General features: G+C 41.4%; 3 protein-coding genes across 4 annotated transcripts; 1 reads left to right on the top strand and 2 right to left on the bottom strand.

Annotated features, from left to right (window-relative positions):
• Positions 1–1,830: 1,830 nt before the first annotated feature.
• Positions 1,831–12,186, top strand: LOC115690153 (type II inositol polyphosphate 5-phosphatase 15-like). Its single transcript, XM_030616412.2, has 11 exons — positions 1,831–2,765; positions 5,259–5,511; positions 6,220–7,012; positions 7,468–7,592; positions 7,975–8,059; positions 8,817–8,982; positions 9,085–9,125; positions 9,230–9,497; positions 9,698–9,821; positions 10,268–10,628; positions 11,156–12,186. The coding sequence occupies exons 1-11, from the start codon at positions 1,931–1,933 to the stop codon at positions 11,510–11,512; spliced, it is 3,408 nt and encodes a 1,135-aa protein (XP_030472272.2). The 5' UTR covers positions 1,831–1,930; the 3' UTR covers positions 11,513–12,186.
• Positions 12,187–13,251: 1,065 nt separating this feature from the next.
• Positions 13,252–15,543, bottom strand: LOC115690172 (pentatricopeptide repeat-containing protein At3g02650, mitochondrial). Its single transcript, XM_056304091.1, has one exon. It carries the CDS (start codon positions 15,486–15,488, stop codon positions 13,758–13,760), a length of 1,731 nt encoding a protein of 576 aa, XP_056160066.1. The 5' UTR covers positions 15,489–15,543; the 3' UTR covers positions 13,252–13,757.
• Positions 15,544–16,325: 782 nt separating this feature from the next.
• Positions 16,326–23,538, bottom strand: LOC115690176 (splicing factor U2AF-associated protein 2). 2 transcript variants are annotated; one of them, XM_030616437.2, is made up of 13 exons: positions 23,166–23,536; positions 22,899–23,033; positions 22,579–22,802; positions 21,707–21,919; positions 20,827–20,919; positions 20,709–20,747; positions 20,280–20,369; positions 20,019–20,121; positions 19,799–19,879; positions 19,039–19,115; positions 18,017–18,097; positions 17,197–17,288; positions 16,326–16,857 (listed from the first exon to the last, which is right to left on the bottom strand). In XM_030616437.2, exons 1-13 carry the CDS (start codon positions 23,242–23,244, stop codon positions 16,734–16,736), a joined length of 1,431 nt encoding a protein of 476 aa, XP_030472297.2. In that variant the 5' UTR covers positions 23,245–23,536; the 3' UTR covers positions 16,326–16,733. The 2 variants fall into 2 exon arrangements, with proteins under 2 accessions (XP_030472297.2, XP_056160050.1); XM_056304075.1 differs by lacking the exon at positions 20,709–20,747 and having other exon boundaries at positions 23,166–23,538.
• Positions 23,539–24,081: the final 543 nt, after the last annotated feature.

Genomic DNA, 24,081 nt, shown 5'->3' with positions numbered 1-24,081 from the left:
AAGAAACAAGAAGGGATAATGACATAAGCATGCCCGAATTTTGGCTCAATATGATTCCCGAACTTTTAATTTGTTCAATACAGCCCTAAACTTCACCTCAATTTATTCAATATGCCTGGTAATCGTTAATCAAGCAAGTAAACTTAATTCGGATTAAGCAATAGAGTCAAACTACTGAGCGTGATTAAATCAAGGTGTTGAACTAAGGAAGCATTATGCAAATTAAACAAGTTTAGGAAATTTTACGAGTTATAATTTTCTAATAAGAAATTCATGGTTGGAGAAAAAAGGAAACAAGATGTGATAATGACATAAGCACGCCCTGAATTTTGGCTCAATATAATTCCTAAACTTTTAATTTATTTAATACAGTCCCTAAACTTTACCTCGATTTGTTCAATATACCTGGTAGTCGTTAATCAAGCAAGTAAACTTAATTCGGATTAAGCAATAGAGTCAAACTACTGAGCGTGATTACATCAAGGTGTTGAACTAAGGAAGCATTATGCAAATTAAACAAGTTTAGGAAATTTTACGAGTTAATTACAATTAGAAAATTGAAATAAGAAATTCATGGCTGGAGAAAAAAGGAAACAAGATGTGATAATGACATAAGCACGCCCTGAATTTTGGCTCAATATGATTCCTGAACTTTTAATTTGTTCAATACAGTCCCTAAACTTCACCTCGATTTGTTCAATATGCCTGGTAGTCGTTAATCAAGCAAGTAAACTTAATTCGGATTAAGCAATAGAGTCAAACTACTGAGCGTGATTACATCAAGGTGTTGAACTAAGGAAGCATTATGCAAATTAAACAAGTTTAGGAAATTTTACGAGTTAATTATAATTAGAAAATCGAAATAAGAAATTCATGGCTGGAGAAAAAAGGAAACAAGATGTGATAATGACATAAGTACGCCCTGAATTTTGGCTCAATATGATTCCTGAACTTTTAATTTGTTCAATACAGTCCCTAAACTTCATCTCGATTTGTTCAATATGCCTGGTAGTCGTTAATCAAGCAAGTAAATTTAATTCGGATTAAGCAATAGAGTCAAACTACCGAGCGTGATTACATCAAGGTGTTGAACTAAGGAAGCATTATGCAAATTAAACAAGTTTAGGAAATTTTACGAGTTAATTATAATTAGAAAATTGAAATAAGAAATTCGTGGTTGGAGAAAAAAGGAAACAAGATGTGATAATGACATAAGCACGCCCTGAATTTTGGCTCAATATGATTCCTGAACTTTTAATTTGTTCAATACAGTCCCTAAACTTCACCTCGATTTGTTCAATATGCCTGGTAGTCGTTAATCAAGCAAGTAAACTTAATTCGGATTAAGCAATAGAGTCAAACTACTGAGCGTGATTACATCAAGGTGTTGAACTAAGGAAGCATTATGCAAATTAAACAAGTTTAGGAAATTTTACGAGTTAATTATAATTAGAAAATTGAAATAAGAAATTCATGGCCGGAGAAAAAGGAAACAAGATATGACAATGACATAAATAGTTCATGAACTTTAGTCTAATATGATTCATGAACTTTTAATTTGTTCAATACGGTTTCTAAACTTCACCTCAATGTGTAATGTGATCTATGAACTTTTAATTAATTTAATGTGATCCATGAATTTTTAATATATGTTCAATTTAGTCCCCCAATCACATCAAATCGATCAAAAGTTCAGGAACGATGTTGTATATTGAAGTAAAGTTTAGAGATCGTATTGAACAAATCAAAAGTTGAGAAATCGCATTTCACATCGGGACAAAGCTCGGAGCGATTTCTCCAAGTTTCCCAAACAAGAAATGAAAAGTCGGGTTGAAGATCAGGCAAAAGACGGCGACGGTATACGCACGCCACACACCCCGATTTGCGCGCTGTCCGATCCGATTCTCTCTTCCTTCCAGCCGTCGAGAGGATGAGCGACAATTACTATTTCGACCTCCTCACGGGTCCCACCTCCGCCGCCGCCGCCGCTCCTCCTCCTCCCCAATCTCCTCCGCCGCCGCCGCCGCCGCCCTCCTTCAGTCCCCGCTTCGAGTCCTCCTCCGAGGAGGAGGAGGAGGAGGAGGGCGGCGGCGGTGGCGATGGAGCCGAAACGGGCGGCGCCATCTCCTCCACCACCAGGCGCCTCGATTGCATGCTCCAGTTCTTGGATCGCAAGCTGTCTACTGCTACCTCCTCTCCTCCGTCCGATGCTCCGAGCGGCGAGCGGGATCCGAGGGGATCGGCGGCGCTGCCGGAGTTCGTGGGCCGGGGAGGGGGCGCGGGCGTTTTCAAGTTGCCGGCGAGGGCGGCGGTCCACCCGGGGCGGCCGCCGTGCGTGGAGGTGAGGCCGCACCCGCTGAGGGAGACCCAAATCGGGTGCGCCCTGGGGACTCTCGTGGCCACCCCTTCGCAGCTGTGGGCCGGCGGCGAGAGGGGCGTCAGGGTTTGGGACTTGGGCGCGAACATCTACGCGGCGGCGGCGAGGGGCGAGGGCGTCGGCACAGGAGCCGACGCCGAGCCCGACACTGTTCCCTACAGGGAGTCGGCGGGTGGGATGTCGCCCACCTTGTGCTTGGTGGCCGACGAGGCGAGCCAGCTGGTGTGGAGCGGTCACCGGGACGGCAGAATCAGGTGCTGGAGCATGTCGTTCGGTGCTTCTTCTTCTGTTGCTGCTGCGTGTAGCAGTAAGAAGACTCGCTTCAAGGAAACACTTTCGTGGCACGCTCATCGGGGCCCCGTTCTCTCCCTCGTGATCTCTTCTTATGGTTAGCTCTTCCTGCTCAACCAGTGTTGATATAATTCTAGTTTCTGGTCGTGCATTAGAGACCAAGTTGTTTGGGCATGAGCATTCGCTTTTACGTAATGGAGATCCACTTGCAATGCATATCTAGCACTAACTGCAATGTAACAGTATGTTAGCCCTTCAACGCACTATCCTAGGTTTCGTACTTGCGAAATGATGGACAGTTAGATGATTCAAAAAGAAGATTCGACTTTCTGTGGAGATGGATGGTACAGTGGATAAGGGAAGACTTCAGAACCGGATGTTTTGAACTTTTGTACTACATAAAGCACAATAGGTAAAAGGAGTCGACTTTCTGTGGAGATGGATGGTACAATGGATAAGGGAAGACTTTAGAACCCGATGTTTTGAACTTTTGTACTAAATAAAGCACAATAGCTAAAAGGAGCTGATATATCTAACTTCGCTTAGTGAGTGTTGACCGCCGATGTTCATTACATATTTTACAAATACCAAATCCACAAAATCAAAGGTAGCCTAGTAAACTAATGGACAAAACTTAGACGAGAAATCACGTACATTTTCTCCGTCCCAATCTTTTGTGTCTTAGAGAAATGGAGTGAAGTATTTTGGCTGAGAGGAAATTCTATAGCTGAAGAGCTTCTTTCCTCTTTGAAATGGAAATAACTTCAGCTACAAGCATCCATAAGATGCATGTCACCCAAATGATAAAGGGTCCATTCTTTCTGCCCTGGAGTCTGATAAGTTTTTTAGTCTCCTTCTTTCATAACTTTGCAGCAGATGATTTGAAAGATCGTTGTCAAGTTGCAATTATTGATGTGTCAATACTATTCTTTTTAATAGTTATATGGTGGTCTCGATTGATGTGGCTGTGTATTTGGTGTCTATAAGTCTATTGGTGCTTGTGCTACCAAATACTCTCATGGGCTCTCAAAAAGGTTTGTAAGCTGATGTATGCAAGTTACAGCTCCAGACACCAAATTGAACCTGCTAGTATTGCTGCAATTAATTGAATTGTTGAGTCTGTAAAGGGTTTATGGTGCATGTTTACTCTTTGCCCGATTTCAGGATTATAGCTTGTGAATGGGTTTAGCTAATGGATATGGGCTGAATTTGTGTTTAATAAAGTGGTGGGGCTGCATTTGGTTGTGTTTGTGATGAACTCAGGGCTGAGTTGTGTACAATGTGCTATTCTTTGACAGATGTGGGAATATTTTAATCGTTCATTGGGGTGTCATGATGATTTGCTTGATAGACCGAGTTTTTTATTTGACTGATAATTGTGATAAGAGTGTGGCACCAGATAGATGCTTTAGTGGATTGTTCAGGCATGTTCCTTTTTATATAATTATGTGAGATTTGGCAATCTCTCTGATATGTCAAGGTTCCATTGAAAGTTTCTATTTTTGCTTGGGAAGCTGCTTGGGAACGTATTCTTACTTTGAATAGTATTAAAAAGAGGAATAGGATTTTTTTGTGCAAGACTGAATAATAGAGTGCGAATTACTTACTTTTAAATTGTAGCCAGGAACAATAAGAGTTTTTGCAATTTTAGGAGTAAATGGGTGACCTCAGGCACGGTGCAATATGAACTTTGGGCTTGGAGAGGGACTTTCAGTTGGTGTGTTGGAACGAAACAGATTGCTAATGATTCCTCTCTTTTTTTTTGGCTCATTTGGAGAGAGAGGACAAAAGGGCATTTGAAGGAGTTAAATCCTCTTGGAACTGTTTTTTAGGGATTATTGGTTGTACACTCTTCACTTTTGGTATAGCTGGAAAGGTCAATTTGATACGTCTAATTTGTTGGAAATGTTAATAATAGTCTTTTGTGCATAATTTTGTATATGGTTCGCTTCCACCTGAAGCGATTTTGTATAGGGGTGGTACCCCCTCTGCACCTTCTTAATGCAATCTATCTATCATTAAAAAGAAATAATTGTGTGAGAGCAAGCAAAATCTTCTAAGTGGATAGAGATTTAATGATAGAAGTACTTGAGAACACTAGTGCATCGAAATGCTCAACATTTCCAGGCATATTTCCAGGTCTGGTAGTGCAAACTTAACCTTCCACCCCCACCTCTGGATCTATGTTCTGTTTTAATACTTATGCACCACTGGGTTCTGCACTTTCATGTTATGATCTTTTTCCCCCACTAAACTTACTTGTCCAGCTGTTTGTTGAGAAAAATATTGTCTGGTAGGGATTATTTTTGCTAGGTTAACTTAGAAGTGGCTATAATTTTTTCTCATAGATACTATCATGGTTCCTTATTCTCTATCTTTTTTTGTTCATTGTAAAAATGCTGGACTTCTTGCTTTCTCTGCTTATTCTATCACTTTATTACTTATCCCTGAGTCCTCTTTTTTCCTTTGGGGGTATAGATCCTTCCGTTGATTTATGGTGAATGACATCAGAGTAGATATGTGATTTCATTATCAAGAGCGTTGTTTTCTTAGCTTTCTCTGAACCTAAGTCAGTTTCTCTTCAATTCAGGGGATCTGTGGTCAGGTTCAGAGGGTGGTGTTATCAAAATTTGGCCATGGGAACGTATTGAGAAATCTCTTTCTTTAACAATGGAAGAAAGACATATGGCTGCTTCCATTGTGGACAGATCATATATTGACCCTCGGAACTATGTTAACACAAATAATTTCAGTAACAGTTTAGCAGCTGATGTCAAGCACTTATTTTCAGATAATAATGCGGGAAAAGTGTGGAGCTTTGGAAATCAGTCGTTTGCCCTGTGGTATGTGCATATTTGATACTGCTATTGGAGTTATATATATATATAGCTTGATTTGCTCTTCCGACTTGTTATCATGATTTTCTTTTGTCCAATCAATTCTTCGTAATGAGTTTGATTTTTTTGTGAATTCTCATGAATGGGTGTCTGATTCTTCACCTTTATTTGACAATAAGCAACCGCCACTATTCAAATTCAAGCATGGAATCGTCAATTTGCACATTACCATGGATATTTTTGCAGTGTCTCAGATGGTTTTAATATGAAAGGTAATGTCGATGAACTGTTCTCAGTCCTTATCTGTGGATATGCGAGACAATTTGGGAGGATGGAGGCCTGTATATCGGTATTTGCCAAGTCTTATTTGAACATACCTAAATTAATATTTAATAAGCTTTTGCAAATGAAGCTTATGACTTCATGCAATTAGGACAGTATTACTTTTAGTGCATGTATTTTTCTATGCTTTATTTCAACAGACTTGTTTTCCTTATTGCGAGAATAACTGCCTAGGAGATCTTTTTGCACCTCTCTTCAACCTAGCTGTGGGTCTCTCTGTGTTCATCCTTGTAGTTTTTCCTCTTCTTCATCTGGTTGACCATCAGCAAAATGATTACCTTAGCAGTTGTGGGTCTCCCCTTTCTTAATCATGGAGATTGCAGATTCAAATTTGAAATCTAAGTTTCATTTATTGGGATAATTGCTGTGTAGGGATGCTCGTACGAGGGAGTTGTTGAAAGTGTGCAGTGTAGATGGACAGGTAGAGAGCCGAGGCGACATCTCAACACCGCAGGATTTTTCAATGGAATATTTTTCTAGTCAAAGAAAGGAAAAATCACAGGGCTCCTCTGGTTTTTTTCAGCGGTCTCGCAATGTTATATTAGGAGCTGCTGATGCTGTTCGTCGAGTGGCAACAAAAGGGGCATTTGGAGATGATTCTAGGAGAACAGAAGCACTTGTTACGACAATAGATGGGATGGTTTGGACTGGGTGTGCGAGTGGCTTACTGATACAATGGGATGGAAATGGAAATCGCCTGCAAGATTTCCAGTACCTCTCTTTTCCTGTGCAATGTCTTTGTACATTTGGACTTCGCATATGGGTTGGTTATGCAAGTGGTTATATACAGGTACTGGACCTTGAGGGTAATCTGATAGGAGAATGGGTAGCCCACAGCAGTCCCGTTCTAAAATTAGCTGTAGGGGCTGGATATGTCTTCAGCTTGGCTAAACATGGTGGTGTACGTGGGTGGAGCATTACATCTCCTGGACCCATCGACAGCATACTACGTTCAGAATTGGCTGGCAAGGAGTTTTTGTACGCTAGGATAGAAAACATAAAAATATTGGCTGGCACATGGAATGTTGGACAAGAAAGAGCTTCTAGAGACTCTCTTATATCATGGCTGGGCTTTGCGGCCTCTGATGCAAATATCGTTGTTGTTGGGCTGCAAGAAGTTGAAATGGGCGCTGGTTTTCTAGCTGTGTCTGCAGCCAGAGAAACAGTAAGTGACTTCTTTTGTTAATCATTCGCATGGACTGTTCTCTGCTTCTTAGAGTCTGTTAGAGGAAATTGGAATAGAAAACAACTTTTTTCCCCTATCATTCTGAATATACATGTCATTTGTGATATCCAGTGTTCCCTGTCCCAGCAATTAATCCTCGAAGGGAGTGCATCTTTCTCTTTTAAATCAACCATCTGACTTTAGGGGTATTCACAATTTTCTCCTCCAATTCCACTCTTCTCAAATGCAAGTCAAAAAAAATCACTGGGTATTTCTTTTATCATTCCTTCCCACTGTAATTTGCAACCCTCACTAAATTTTATTGAGACTCTGGTAAGGTTTTGTGCAGTATATATGACACCCTATGCAGCAGTGGTAATGTTTCCAGAAGAAAATAAAATCAGGAGAATTGCGTCATATTTCCTGCATCAACTAATTTAGTATTTTATTTATAGGTGGGGCTTGAGGGTAGTTCAGTTGGAGATTCGTGGCTGGCTGTGATTGGTGAAACATTGGATGAGGGGTCAACCTTTGAACGTATGGGCTCCAGGCAACTAGCTGGCTTGCTCATTACCTTGTGGTCAGTTCTTTGCTCTGATCACAAGTGATATGGAATGTTCCTTTTTCCTTAATATTGGCAAACACCCTTTACGATATGAAGAAATAAAAGTGTATGTTTAACTGAGTTGCTACAGTCGATTAAAAGATCCTACATTTTATTAAGCTCATTTCTACGAGCCACCTCAAAATTAATCAGCAATATGTAGGCCCGAAATATTTTTACCAGGGGCAAGACACAATTTGAAATGGTAGAGATGTCTCTGCATTTTCATCAACACTTAAAGAGTATTCAAGCAAGTTGTCTGTTAGCTGTAAACTACGTATGTAAGGAAATACATTTTTACTTTATCCTTTATCAATTAATGGGAAGTTTCTCCTCTAATGTGTAAAGTGTCTGTCAGGGTGAGAAATACTCTAAAACCTCATGCTGGAGATGTTGATGCTGCAGCAGTTCCGTGTGGCTTTGGGCGTGCAATTGGAAACAAGGTATACACTTTTGGCTGCTTCTTTATTGCTTATTGCTACGAGAATGTTTCATTGTAGTAATCTCATAATACAATGAAATTTCATAAAGGAGCATGTTTAATCTCTGACTGACTGACAACTTCTCTTCTCTGTTGTTCTTAAGAATAGGAAGTTATATTTTTAGCAAAAAAAAAAAGAAGAGTAAGTTATATTCTCGTCTGGTGATTTTAATTTAGGGCATGATAGGACAACAGATGCCCTTTGTTACGTTTGGGTGGGATATGGTAGGATTACGGTGTTTATAGACTAGGATACAGGGTTCAGTTTGAGGAGTGAGATAAGCCCAGTAAGTAGATGTTGATAATCTGTGCCTCACAATAGAGAGTATATGCTATGCCGTTACTCACTGGTCAAGCTTTGTAACTTGTGAACTTCATACTTTTTCTCCTTGGCTTGCCTGTCTTGCTATCTTCATGGTAGTGAATTCGTGCCAGCATCCTCGTAGAAAAAAGCTTCGACCATTTTAGTTAATGGTCGAGGATGCTCGAGTTGTTGAAAAAGTTGAACTATTTCTTTGGTTGCTTTCATTGATAGATTTTTAGCTTACATGTGTGTTTTGAGAAGACATATCTGTTTGTTCACATGTTTACTTTTAAGTGCTCTCTACCATGCAATCCCTCCCCCCAAACCAAAAAACAAGAAAAGAAAAGGAAAAAACCCCCTCCTCTTCTTCCTTTATTTTGGATTATTGTTGTTAACGTGGTTGAAATACAAACAGGGAGCTGTTGGTTTGAGGATTAGAGTGTATGATCGAATCATGTGCTTTGTAAATTGTCACTTCGCTGCCCATACTGAAGCAGTTGCTCGTCGGAATGCTGATTTTGATCATGTATATAGGAGCATGACCTTCACCAGAGCATCTACGTTTTCCAATGCAGTAGCTGGTATACCATCAAACCTGTTATTGTGTTGTAAACTTGCCTGCATGGTGTATGTATGTTGGCTTGCTTACACAAATGGCTTGCCATTGATCCTTTCTGTTGCAGTCGGTGCTTCTTCTGCTGTGCAAATGCTCCGTGGAACAAATGTAGGTATAAAATCTCAACACTGGTATCATTCTGACATTATCTAGTCACACGTAATGATCTATGATGTTCTGGTTGGTACTGATTTAGTATTTGTTCTGAGCAGGGAGTTATCTCCCAGTCAGCTGAAGTAATGCCCGAGTTGTCTGAGGCAGATTTGGTCATATTTTTGGGCGATTTCAACTACCGGGTTGATGGTGTAACATTTGATGAAGCCAGAGATTTTGTTTCTCAGAGAAGTTTTGATTGGCTTTGGGAGAAGGATCAGCTCCGAGCAGAAATGGAAGCCGGTAATGTTTTCCAAGGAATGCGTGAAGCAGTTGTTAAATTTCCTCCTACATACAAGTTTGAACGGCACCAGGCTGGAATAGCAGGTAGTTTCTCAATGTGAATTTGGTATCAGCTGTTAATTTACCATAGTGTCCGTCATTGCTGGTATATGTGGCAGATGAAAGAAATATCTTACTGTCCCCTAGTAAACCAGGATGAGCACCTCTTTGTTGGTTGGTCTTGTAAAGTTCTTATGGTTAATGATGTTGAATCTCTTGAGCACTAAACTTTCTGTTTGCTCTAGGGTATGATATTGGTGAAAAGAAGCGCATTCCTGCATGGTGTGACAGAATTTTGTACCGTGATAGCCGCTCAGCTCTGGAATCTGAATGCAGTTTAGAGTGTCCTGTAGTCTCTTCAGTAGTACGGTAAGTTTTAGTATTATCGTGTGTAATGCTATTCTGTTAAAAGGCCTCCTGACATGACAACCTGTGATTTGGAGGCATGTTGCATTTGCTTATCGTGACCTTTTAGTGTGCGTGAGCATCTGGTTTAACATGGTTCGCACAAGCATTGGTCTTCCATGTAAACCTCAGCTAACCTTGACAAGTCCCAGCTACATTTCAATAGAATTTGTGTTCTCATAAATACATCACAGGATTCCTATAAGCATCATTAACTCAAGCACTTGTTGCCATTGGATTCCACTCCCCCTCCCTCTCCCTCCTCTTTCTCTCTTGTCCTAAGCATACCTCTAAACTCTCTAATCTCTTGGATGCATGTTCTTTCGAGAAATCAGTGGAAGTTGATTCAGGCTTATATTCATAGATCTGACTATGCATAACTGCTGTGATTTTGCAATGTTCAATTGCAGATATGAGTCTTGCATGGATGTGACAGACAGTGATCACAAACCAGTTCGTTGTATGTTTAACATGGATATAGCTCGAGTCGATGAGTCAGTGCGGAGGCAAGAATTTGGTGAAGTTGTTGCCCAAAATGAGAGAGTTAAGTCTATGCTCAAAGGGTTATTTGTGATACCGGAAACCATTGTCAGCACCAACAACATAATCCTTCAAAATCAGGATACGTCTATTTTGCGGATTACAAATAAATCTGGGAAGAATGATGCTTTATTTCAAATAATTTGTGAAGGTGTCTCTATGATCAGAGAAGATGGACAGGCATTAGACCATAACCCAAGAGGTTTTTTTGGCTTTCCACAATGGCTTAGGGTAAGACTCTGGCTTCGAATTTTATTTGATATTATGGTTTTAAATGTTTCTTGAAAAATTTAACTTTTGGTTATTTATATGAAGACGTTAGTAAAAGAATAAATCGAGCCAGGGAGCTGATCTTGAAACTGTTAATGGTAGTTGATCTTCTGAAGATGTGGTAAATTATTAACTAGTATATTGTTGGGACTTACAAGGTGGGTCTGCCCTCTGATTGATTTGGCTTTGATTGACTTAACTTGTAGACTAGTTTAGCTCTTTGAAAAATCTTTTATGATTGTTGGTTAGGTTCAGTGGCACTTTGAGGAGAAAAATTATTATTTAGATGAGTGCCATGCTCTGCAGTGGTTGACTGTGACATCTTACGTTTAGAAGCTGTCGACTAATGGGATGTCATGCAGATATTTTCTCCCGGAGTTCTATCATATCTGTTGGGTGTTGGCAGCCTTTTGTTCAATCGTTTAAGTTAATGGGAGGATCTAAAGTGGAGTTGGCTAATTTCATGTCTGGTATTTTCATTAAACCAGGTTTGCCCAGTTTCTGGCATTATTAAACCAGAACATACCACTGAGGTATCAGTTCATCATGAAAAGTTCCAGACCTTGGAGGAGTGTGTCGATGGTGTCCCTCGGAACTGGTGGTGTGAGGACAACAGAGACAAGGAAGTTATATTAGAGGTGAGGGTGAGTAGCAGCTATATGACTGAGACAAGGAATCACCGTATTCGCGTTCGGCACTGCTTTTCATCCAAAGGGAAACAAGTTGACCATGTATCTTTGGATTCCAAGCAAGCACAAGTTAATCTCCTTCACCGATCTGATCTCCAACGACTTAGTGATTCCTATGACATGGTTGACCACTTTCGCAATTTACATAGTCCATGAAATGACAGGTGCTAGTGGTGCACAAGCTCAGGCATTGTTGACAGTGAGTAAATTGCTACAAGCTGACGACTATTGTCTTGTTGCACTCTGGTTCACAAGCATTGCTGCCTTCCGCCAAAACTTCGTTTGTTTTCCTTCTCAATATGTACAAAAACTTGTTTTGGATTTAGAGGCCAGCATAAGCAATTACTGGAGGCAGTTACAGGGTTGGACATTGGATCTTGAGGTGTGGTTGCCACCGGCTTCACCTTGGCTTCATAGGGTGGTGTCAAGCACAAACAAGAGTAAAACACCAGTGCTTTCGCGAGATAAGCCAGTTTCTTGAGGATAATTAAATGTCAAGTGGCTGATTGCCAATGTAAAGAGGAAAGGAAGCCACCATGCGAAACGTTATAATCCATGAATAAGTTTCTCCATTTTGTTACATATGTGCATCTCCTCCTCCGAGGTATTTTAAGCTTTGAGCGAGTTCGAATTTTTCAGGAACGTGGAAACGAAGGTTCTTTGTGCTCTATTCCTGAGGATTGTTGTGGAGTCTATTAAGCCAACATGTTTTATGTACTTCACTTTTCCTTTTACCTTTTCACTCGGGAAGTTGTGTTTAGTAGTGTATGCCGACAATCACACTTGGGTTGGTTGTTTGTGTTATTTGTGAAAAGTCATCAATTTACTGATTTCCGTTCCAAAAGAATTCATGTGCTTTTTTACATCTTCTGTAAATCGTGACTAGGAGTCTAAGATGGATATGTAACGATGCATTAGACTCAAAAGGTGCAAATTTTCTTTTGGGGAGGACATTTGCTTAGCAAGAATGACCAAAATACAATTATTATGGGTCTCTGTATAGGGCGGCGACAACTTTACAATCGATGCCTGTTTAAAAGCTCAACTCTTCGGTATGTTCGACAAAACTTACGATGTTTTTTGACACTTAAAATTGCCAACCGTGTTATTATTTTTCCAGCGTGTTACTTATGCACAACGCTGGTCGACGCACAAAAATTGAAAATAATGAATGGATCTAGTAAGTAGATGACCATGTCACACACAACAATAATGAGTGCCGTTGTCTATCGAAATGAAGCAAGTTCGACATCTACAGAACGAGCTGCCCACCAATTGAAATTGGAGATATCCCAACGATCTAGATATGTTCCATAACCCGAACTCTCACCCAAAAGTCACGTCGCCGCAAGGAGCAGGAACGCCCCGCGCTCAATTCCAACCCACCGTGATTCGCCCAAAATAGTTGCAGTTTATCTTCAGAAGGACAAAATCAACTACTGCTCGAATGTCCTTACGTTAAGTATGGTTGTGTATTGATCGCAGCTATAAAGAAAATAGGCCTTTTTACATAACCTAACAGACACACTTGTGTCGGCAGCAACACAACAGAGGAGATGGACAAATAAACAAACACAAAAGCTTCAAATGGAGGTGCCAGTGTTTTCCTTTTTAGCAGAGATGGGTATAGACCAGGAACCTTTCCTCCATTCCAAACTACGAGAAAATCATTTCCCTAACTAAGAAAAGTTCCCTTGCTCAATGGGAGGATTTAGCAGATAATGGTTATAGAAGAGAAACGTTACCTCCCATTTCTCTCGTCCCAAAAGGATGAAAAATCTGCAGCATCTATACAAAGAGTTCACCATTGTACACGAAAATGCACATATTCACAGGAAGTATCTATACCGACTAATCCAGCTCCCCATCACTAAATTACCAGTAAAACTTGATGCTGCCGTAAAACCAAATCCGTTTCTTTTTAGCAACCGATACAACTTCAGTAAACTCATTTTGCTTTCAAGTAAACAGGAAGTCACGTGGACAAATCACTACTGTCCTCTGAATTGTTATTAGTTGTTTTGCTGGACCAAGGTGTGGAAAGGAAATGTTGCGACTAAAACCAGATGCAATACATGCTCTCTCTCAAATCTTCTTATTTTTATGGGCGAAACGGAGACAACAAAAGCACGTTATATGTCTCTCCTAAGTAAAATTGATCTGACTTACACTTGTTACCATCTCCTGACCTGTAACATCATGTATCTAAGCCGCAGAAAGAAAACTGCCGATACTATGTTGGACGATGGTTTCAGTCAAAAGTCCTATCGGCTGTTGATAGACTCAGAAAAAACATACTACGTTGAACAAAGGGTTCGGCCAAACATCCTATTTGTTGTTCATAAACTGGGAAGGATGTCCAAGGTATGCCGGACTTGACCAACAAGCTAGTACCAGTAGTTTAAGCTACAGCCGTTGGTTCTCTGGTGTCCGCTGCTTCACTTTCCAATTCTTTGACGGCTTTAATGAGCCCCCGCGTGATTCCATTTAGATATAGTCCTCTCTCTTTCATTTCTTCCAACAATTTCTCCGCCTTCTCCCAATCCAACGCCGTCAAGCAAAGCGACTGAATTAGTTTATTGTATTCATCAACATTAGGCTGCACTCCACAATTCTTCATCTCACTAAACAATTCGAGGGCCTTATCAAATTCTTCAAGTTTGCAATAGCCACGGATGAGCGTATGGTAAGTCACTGGTGTCAGCGTAGAGTGCTTCCTTTTGGCCTCCAACAGGACTTCCCTGGCCTGATCCATCTCACCACCGTTTGCATAACCACTAATGATGACGGTATAAGTATACACATCAGGTTTCAATCCCCGAGCTTCCATCAATTTCACCAACTCCCTAGCTAATCCCATCTCCTTGGCCTTCGAACAACTGCTGATCACATAGTTAAAAACCGCATTTCCCGGAGCTGGTCCCTCGGCAATCATCTTATTGAGCAATTCCTTCGCCCCATTGAGATCCCCACTCCTGCAAAGACCGCGAACGACAGCAGAAAATGGCTTAATAGCATATTTCCGTGCCTCCCCTTTTAAGTCACCCAGCAACTCCCTACCTAATTTCGCTGTCTGATCCTCTCGACACAACGAGGCAATCAAAAAGTTTATACAGGATTGAGGGGGTGAGTTGCCCTCCCTGGCAGCTAAATAAACCGAGTAGGCACATTCGGCTTTCTTCCCCTTGCAAAGCCAAGATACGATCTTCCCGACTTTATCGCCGTCGGGCAAGCGTCCCGCATTAAGCATCCTCTCGCACACGGACCACGCGAGGTCGTTCATCGAGCGCCTACAGAGCGCCTCTACAGCAAAATAGTAAGACATATCGTCAGGAACGCATCCGAATTCATCGAACCTGTCGAGCACCTCGAGCGCAGCCTTCCCTTTACCCAACCTCGAAAGCGTAGCCATCAAAGGATTGAGAACGGCCGCGTCCACCACGCCGTTCCCCTTCTCCCCGACCTCCTTGATCAAATCCCACAACGCGTACACGTCTCTCCGCCTCAAATGGCCGCTGCCGACGCCGCCCCCACCGCAAATGCACGGAACGAGAGCTCGGAGAACGGGGGTGGTCACCTCGAAATCGGAATGCTTGGAGGAAGCCCACCTGAAGAAACGGAGGACGTTGTCGCCCACGAGGAGCGGGGTCTCGAGCACGCTAATGACGAACTGCGGATGCAGGGCCAAGCGCATCTCGTCGAGGGTCGACTCCAACGACCCGTCGGCGGTGCTCTGCAATAGCGACAGCACGCGCTCCAACTGCTCGAGGTCGATCTCGACGGCCTCCTCCGCGCCTCCGTCGCCTTCGCCTTCGCCGCCGCCGCCGCCGCCGCCGCCCACGTCTTCTTCTCCTTCGGCCGCGACGTCGCCCACCATCCGGCCGCCGGCATCCGCGCCGAGACGCGGCGCCTCGCCGTCGAGCCCGCCGGCCTCGCCGGAGCTGAAAGACCGGTGGGAGATGGATCTGGCGTTCCAGTTCAAGGGAGCCCTGGGGAAGACGAGGGAGCACAGACGAGTGGGCGCCGAAGCAGGAGGAGGAGGAGCTTCCGACGGGGTCGCCGGCGAGATCCCGAGCGAATGCGAGCTCCGCCGCAGCCGGCGGCGAGACAACCTCAGCCCTGATCTCCACATTGTCTCTCTCTCTCTCTCGCTAAAACCCTAAAGACTCCTAAGCAAGAAATAGCAGCAGACACAGAGCAAAAGTCTGTTGTTGTTGCTCATCAAAAAGAACTGCAATTTTTTCCTGGGAAATTTTTTTTTCAGACATACCCCTGGAAATAGTGATAATTTCTCAAAAGTCCCCCAAAACGTAGGGTTTGTTTCAAAAGAGCCCTCGGATCGCGGCAACTTTGTTTCGATGAAACTCATCGCCGGCGAAGATTAATGCCCGCCTCGCCGGGCCGACGAGTACGTGCTCGTCCGTCACGTGTGCTTTTTGTGCCTCTTCCCAAGGCATTTGGTAAGAAAAGAAAAGATCGAGCTTCTAGACGGTGCTCGTGAACACCCGTGCACGTCGATAAGAAAGATAAAAGAAATACCGTAGTAAAAGAAAGAAGTTCCAATGTCGTCCTTGAACTTATCCAATATGCAATATCGTTCTTGCACTTTCAATTTGTTCAACGTAATTGTTGAACTTTTATCTAATGTGCAATATGATCCCCCAACTTTTAATCATTTTTATAAGTTTAGAGACTATTGACATTTATCAATAATTCAAGAACTGCATTCAACAAATTAAAAGTCTAGAAGATAATATCACACGTTAAATCAAAATTCAATGAAATGATCACTATAATTTATAAACGGACATTTTGCCATTTTGGTAGTAAGATGTGTTTTCAGTTTGCTTAACTTTTCTATTAATATTTTAATTTATTCTACAATTAACGTCATCAATAAACTTTTACTATTAAGTGAAATGTGTTCATATCAACTGCAACTGATTCACGTCATATGTTTACTCATGACTACAGAAAGTAATGAAATTGATGAAAAACAAGTATAAACAGCATTCGGTGGGTTAAGCAGCTAATGTTATTTCCATGAGATCCTGGTCTACGAGTGACCCCAAAAATCAGTTCAGCTTTCATCTGCAGAATTCCCAGATTCGAAAGAGAGCATCAAAGAATGGAACCCAGATGAACTCGAGAATCCGGCAAAAGAACGCTCTAGACAGAAGTTGCAGAAGTTCAGGAGGGCCGGTCGAAATAAAAAGGCTATCCCTAACATCACATGTAGGTGTAGCTCCTTGCACCCTCTAGACACTCTCTTCTGTACAAGTCGAGATCTCGCCGGCGACCCGAGATTCCAGACGGTGGGGAACCGACATCAGAAGGTACGCAATAGCAAAACTTGTACGCACACATTCGGCAGAGCTCACTCAGCTTCCAGTTCAGCCCCAAACAGCTCCAACCTCGCTGCATCCTCGTCTAAATCCCGGACTTGAGCATGATTGACAGAACCATCGTCCACGCTGGCATGTACCTGTCTACCCCCGAACCTAAACCGTGAAGCAAAGTAAATCCGGATTACGAAAGTGATGAAGAAAACGTTAGACCAACATAAGAAGAGAAAGGCCAGCGTTTAGCGAAAAAAGAAAACGAGAAAAGCAAGCAGATTTCTTCAAACGTGAGTTTACCAAGTTTTCTTTGACATTTACCTAAAGTGAGACTAACAAGAATGTGAAAAGAGATTTGACAGAGATGTAATTTACAAGTACTATGGGACGCATCTACTAGACTATTAGAAAAACGTGAGATGATTGTTTTGATCAGCTTTTTACATGCAGCGGCAAAATTTTAAATTCAATTGCACCAAATATCGGAGATCAAATAATTACCATCTTCCATTCATCAACTCGATGCACTTTTCAGCATCTTTCCTATCTTTAAATTTCACCAAAACAACACCCTGCGGATGATTCTCACATACCTGCAGGAAAGGCAAAACAGACAAACCCAAGATTTGATGTTATTATCAAAAGAACACCATATCAAATGAATAGAGGCGCGAATTTAACAAGACTGAATCATCCATTGCTTGACTTTCTGCGCCTCACATAATAAATTTGCCAGAAAAATGACATCAGCTACAAGCAAGAAATTTGTAAAAAAAGATCTCCTGAAAGTATATCAGTAAGGGGGCTACTGGCCGCGGCCAACCTTGTGGCCTTTGTGGTCAGGCGTGAGTTGATGTGACCTGGAGGTCAAAGGTTCATGGCATGGCGCGCCCGAGAGAGAGAGAGAGAGAGAGAGAGGTATGAAAAAGTAAGGAGGCAGTTTGCAAAGTAAATAAAAAGCATCAGTGAAGAGAAAAACCAGTATGTCTGTGCAGCAAACTTACAGCATACTAAGAGGAAAGAAGGTCCAGAACCATTATTACTAGTATTTAGACTATAAACGAGAACTAAATGCAAGTAGCAATCAAAACTCACCATGAGACCATCAACAATAATTGAATTAATGACTCTAAACTCATTTTGCTACTAACAAATTACAAGTGGTAAACCAAAGTGATCCATGGATGAAAAAAAAAAGAACATTTTTAGCCCATTGATCAATCAGTACCTAAATCCTAAACCCTCGACGTGAGCTCTCAGATCAAGATTCTCCAGTCAGATGAATGGCAATGCATGAAATGGACAGTAATACTAAAACTACCTTTACAGAATCCACGGGACCAAGTTTCACACATTCCTCTCGAACATCTTCCTCCAGTTCCAGGCGCAAATTTTCATCAGCCTGCAAAAATTTCTAGAAAAGTCAAATCCAGTCGAAGACAACATAAGTATCTAAAAAGTCGTCCAAAATTCTACGTTGAACTGTAAGTGAATAAGCTGTTTCGTTTCTTGGCTGGTTTCTCACTTTTTGGGGCCAATTAAGTCAACATCGACTAAAAAGGGAGATCAGAATCTGTTATAGACTTGAAAACATGCCAGAATCTTTCATCAAATAACAAAGCGATTCTTGCTAAAGTAGAACGTGATTAATTTCTGGCATTTTTTTTCACATTTTAGTTCAAGTGGATGTTCCAATGTGGAGGGCAGAGGCAGCTTCTTCGTGCTATAACTGGGCGTGCTTTTCCCATATATACTTCTGGGGCAAATGCAAATAAGCAATTCTCACAAAAAAAAAATCAAAATTTGTTTTAACATATTAGTTCAAATGTATGTTCCAACTCTCCTCTGATATACTTCTGGAAGATGCAAATATTAAAAGTTCATAAGAGAATGAAGAATGAACTTCTGCTACTGCAAATGTTATGGACATAACTGTAGGAGGCAAATTTAACTTACTGCACTATGTTTGATGTCCTTCTTATCATGATTTGATTCAAAAAAATCTCAAAGGCTCAACAGTGACTTAAGAGGAATAAAATGTTCCATCCAAGACCCAAAGGAAAATGGGCTAATTATGACAGGAAGAAAGGTTTCTTACATAAAGGTGGCAAAACACAACCTTCAGAATCCCAACATAAGAAAATCATTTCTGATATACGAGACAAATGAAAGAAGGAATCATACTTACTCATCTAGTAATGAGCAAGCACTTGCCAGTGCCTTCGACCCCCAAAAAAAACAACACTTGCTAGCGCCAACTTTCAAGCAGAATTTAGAAAGTATGCCTTCCATGACTTTCCTTAATACTAGTTATTCATGTCTAGATAAGTGTATCAAACTTACCCTCATTTCAGCAGGTGTGAACATATATTGAAGAACAACAGTAACTGGAACTAAAACCTTTGCATCATCCCTCCCACCTGTACAGGTTATGTAAATTGTAATGTCCGCGAGTATCATCAAATATGACAGCAAAACCTTCAAAAAGTATCCCAATTAAGGGCACACCCAGGAAAAACATCAACACAAATATGTAATTCTCATTTGGTAACTCATAGGCACAACAACTTACTAGGACCTTGTTTTGACAATAACACCATAGGAAGGCATTTTAATAACCAATATTTAAAGGACAAATGTGGATAGAGTAACAGTGAACGGTATGACTTCCATAATCTATATTTCCTATCTAAAGGACTCGATCTACATTAATAAAACTGAAAGACATCCTCTCTTGACAGAGTACGGGGAATGCTAATCGATTCCATGACAAAGCAGCTCCAGCTGCCCAGTCTAGTGAATCACTTCACTCCTTTCACAAAATTCTTACTCAAAGCATGTCAACAGGGAAGATATATAGACTACATGACATCAGAAACTTTGGAATGAGAATAACTCAATCTGACATGTTATTAATAGGGTTCCAGTTATGGACTACTCTGCTACTTAATAAGAAAACAACAAAAGAAAAGAAATTTCCCAAGGAAATTATCTCAAGCATTGTAAGTTGAAGGCCTGAGGCAACATCTAAAGACTTCATGCATCCAAACGCTCAGAATTTTACTGGACTCGAGAGAAATATAGACCCTGAAGAGGACTATACCCCAGCCAAGTATCTTCTCTTCCACCTTCCTCAGTTTCCTTTTTTTCTTGCTGTCGACTTGTTTAGAGATAAATTTATCACCTGCATTAAATAACAACAAGGCATCTCGTCATGAAGATTAAGTGGGGAAGAAAGAAGGGAAGGGGGAAGAAGAGGAGGAGGGGGGGAGCCTCAGGGAAGGAAAGATATATTATGTATATCAACCGAAAACAATGGTTACCTTTCTGCTCAAACTTAGCTTGGCTAACCGACATCGGTACCTTGCCACCAGGGCGAAAAGGTGCTCCATCCAATATTTGGATGGCTAGGGCAACTGAGGGCTCCTACGCGGACATATTAACGATTCATTAAAAACAATGATAATAAGGAAGCCATACAGGATGAAGAAAAAAATAAGCAAGCATGCAACTTCCAGAAATTACAAGCATGTAGATTTGCATATGTCTGCATCCACACATTAATTAGATATCTGCATAATCACCTTCAAATAAGTGACAAGTGCATCTCCCTTTTTTCTTCCAGTTTCTTTGTCAACATAGATCTTCACACGAGGCTTTTTTGTTTCAGGATCCTGGAAGAGAAAGTCTTAGCGCTCATGAAATCGGAAGCATGACATGAAATCATTTTGACAAATCAATATGTTGCCTCTCTCCTCTATAGCACAAAAAATATACAGGATATAACCCACTATCCCTAAGCTGCACATATAGCTTCAGTCACAAAACGGAAAAAGTGCACAGCATCTGAAATAAGCAAAAGAAGTGGGGTCGAGAGGGACGTAGTTTCAGCTAACAAGGAACATTAAAAATAAATCAGCTAATTTAAAAATAAACAAGACATTTTAACCGCACCATCATAAATTAATATGCTAGCATGAAGAATGAAGAATGAAGTAGGAAAACTAAATCACCTCCTTTAAGATTCCACACTTGGAAAAAACCTCCACCACCTGCGCATCCATCCCAACATCAGTTGTTGCTATATGAAAGCTTGTAAGCAAAAAAAAAAAAAGAGTAGCATTCACTTACTTCCTCCATAGTGACATCCTCAGGCAACCCAGTTACATACACATGCGTGTTAACCTTCAATTCAAACCAACTATCGGGCGGTTTGTTTGGTTCCTGAAAACAACATCCAGAAGAGGAAAAAGGTCAATTTTAAGATTTAACACTGTCATGCATAAAATTTCAGATACGATAAAGGACATTTCATGCAGCACTGTGGCAGGTTTTAAAAACAATCCCTATCATCAATATGGCATGCCTCTCTAGTCTGTTCGCATTCAGCTCAAACCCAGAGAAAGTAAGAGAATCAAGAGCTGTAAGCATGTACGACCATTATCAATATGTCTCGATTTTGTTACTTTTCCATCTCATTTAATTACAACCCAGTGAACCAAAGATGTGAGAACACAGTCAGTGAAACATCCAGAGGATTAATATTATCGAAATGCAAGTACCACATCACATGGCAGTACTAAAAGGATTTGAATCTCCATGAATAACAAAATACGCAAAATAAATGAGAAAGTAGCACCAGCATCTTCATTGAGATAATCTCTCTATATAATAAGCCAACCAAAGGTAGTTTCAATCTCAAACTTTTACCAACAAAGTCGAGGAAAACCTAGGTATACCAAAACGAATCATAACAATAAAACATTAAACTAGGGACTAGTTTGTAATTCAAAAGTCGTCAAAGTAATAATTCTTTAAATCTCGAACACTTTGAAAATTTAAACTCAAACCTTTCTTGTCTTTTGATAAATCCTAAACAGATTGAAAATCTTCAACCATTTACCTTAATTCACAACATATTTATTTTTCTACTTTCTTTTAGCATGCCACACGTGCCATTTTGCTAGTATTAAATAGGACGCAAACAAAGTACAAAACAACCAAGGCAAACCTTCTTCAATTCTTCATTCTCGGGCAGTTTTCTCTTAGCATTAGGTTTTGCTTCCTCCAAATCACTGACGGTCCTTGCTTCAGCTATATCAGCCGGTGCATGAACTTCTTCCTTCGTAGGTTCATCTAAATTTCCAGTAGGGAAGACTTCCTCTTCTTGCAGGAAAGTCATTTCTTCTAACCCATAGCGGTCACTATCCGCTGAGATGTTATCCTATCATATTAGCAGGTTATTCAACGGTAGTGCTGGAAACGAAAAACTGATCAGAAGTAACAACTTCCAATCCAAACGCACAAAAATGTTACAGCAGATATATAATTATGTATGTATCACATTCAAATTTAAGGACTAATCATATCTTTTTGGGATCAGTACGTACTAATCAGAAGTTAAAAGCATGTTCTGCCCTAAAGTAAAGTTCAATCCGCAAAGATGTTAATCCGGGCAAAATACTAGCACCCACTCTCCTTAGACTCTTTAGTTGCAAGAGATTTTCATAAATTTTCTACCATGATGACGGTCATGCTTTTTCTATACTTAATCCACTTCAGCGACGTAATGACATCAACCTAAAACTACTGAAAGCTCCAAAGAGTAATGTCTCTATAAATCTGTGTTTCAACAATATTTTAGACAAATGATATGAGTCGACAATAAATCAACATACATGAGAGGAGGATACAGTGATACAGCCATAGATGTCAAAAACACCGCAACATCACATCCCACGAGAGGCCCAAACATCAGAATCATCGTTGACAGAGATAAGCTAATTCTCAAAAGAGAAGTTCGCAAGTTGTTTATCGTTGGCCATGTACTCCAATAGAATCTTATATAATCTCAAACTTTGGCAAATGGAGACAGGGAGAGACCTGGGGAACCCATGCTCGCAGACCACGGTCCCACTTGTACCTAGTTCCATCATCATCAACAAACTCTTCCTCACCCTCTGGTGGTGTCGAAGGCCGGTCATCGTCGTCTTCTGCAAAGTCAGCACCGACGCCGACAGAAAGAGATCCACTCTTCGAACCCTTGGCGTCGGGCTCTCTAACTTCCCTTTGCCATTTCTCAAACTCGTCTTCGCTGTTTAATACGGCTGCACAGCCCATCGCAATGTCATGACATACACTCGGCGGCCACGGCCTAACGAAAAGCACAAGGAAACCAATTCACCCCACAAAAGCACACACACCTGGGTTTTGGGCATCACCCCCATTATCCGACAAGGGTTGCATCAGCTCAGGGACAGAAGAGAGAGGCTGCCAATCAGCTCTTCCTTCAGCCCACACGAGTGTATTCTCAGACAGATACCCGCTTCTCAAATGCTCTGCCCAAGATACCCAATTGCACTACTTAATCACGGGGACGCTATGCAAGAGCAAATTTCAGCTCGTGGTGCATGAAACTGAACAAAGAAATCGATACCATCGAGATCAAGAATTCAAGAAGTTGGACCTACCGAGCAACTCGGAGGCGGCATAAGGGCCAACGTTCTGCTGATTGTCGCCGAGAATATACCACCCAACTTCGGAAGCCATCAAAGCTTCGGCAATAGCTGCACCAACTCCCAGGCCGAACCCCAGAGAGAGAGAGAGAGAGAGAGAGAGAGGAGGGAGAAGGGGGGTAGCGGGCGACGGCGCTTGGGTGTTGTCGTGGAGCTGGCTGAGATGGGGACGGAGCACAACGGCGGGCGGCGGCGGGCGGCGGGCGGCGGCGACGGCGAAGAGAAGAGGGAGTGGAGAGAGCGAGAAGCGTCGGGCTCAAAGCCTTCTTCTGTTCGGGCCGAAACAAGAAGGCCGACTTATTACGGCGATTCGCCAAATGTGCCGGCGTTTGTGCCCGGAAGTTGCATTTGAACTTGCTCTTTCCTCCCGAATTTTCTAGAGCCCCCCCGATTCCCTACAACTCAGTTGCATCCGTTCCACGACGTCACGAGTTCGATTCACTGCTTAAACCCGCCAATTTACCTCTCTAGGCGGGCTTGAGTAGGCCGAGCCCGCAAGTTGATCGCCTGTAGTTACATGCTACTGCTAAAATTCTACTGGGTTTTGAATGATTTGAGTTCGGTTTTCATTCGATCTTTGGATTATGCACACGTGCATGTAGATATAAAGTCATTTATTGAATTAGGTTATACACCGACGAAAAGATTATTTAACCAAAAGAGTTAGGCCTAATTCCCTAAAGCAAAATCATAACTTTAAGTTCAATCTCAATTCATTTTTTTTTGTATAATATGGCTTAGAAAATCTAATCTCCTAAATATTGATAGAGTACACATCCCTAAATGAGCGCATGATCTTGTCGATTAATATGGTAACAAAAAGCGAGCAAAAGCAAGAGAGCATATTGCTTAGCAAATTGAATCTCCTAAA

The sequence above is a fragment of the Syzygium oleosum genome, unplaced genomic scaffold (genome assembly GCF_021117445.2).
Source record: "Syzygium oleosum isolate NSW1041296 unplaced genomic scaffold, Sole_v2.1 Sole_v2.30, whole genome shotgun sequence".
NCBI lineage: Eukaryota > Viridiplantae > Streptophyta > Magnoliopsida > Myrtales > Myrtaceae > Syzygium > Syzygium oleosum.
This window is presented reverse-complemented; position numbering and strand designations above follow the sequence as displayed.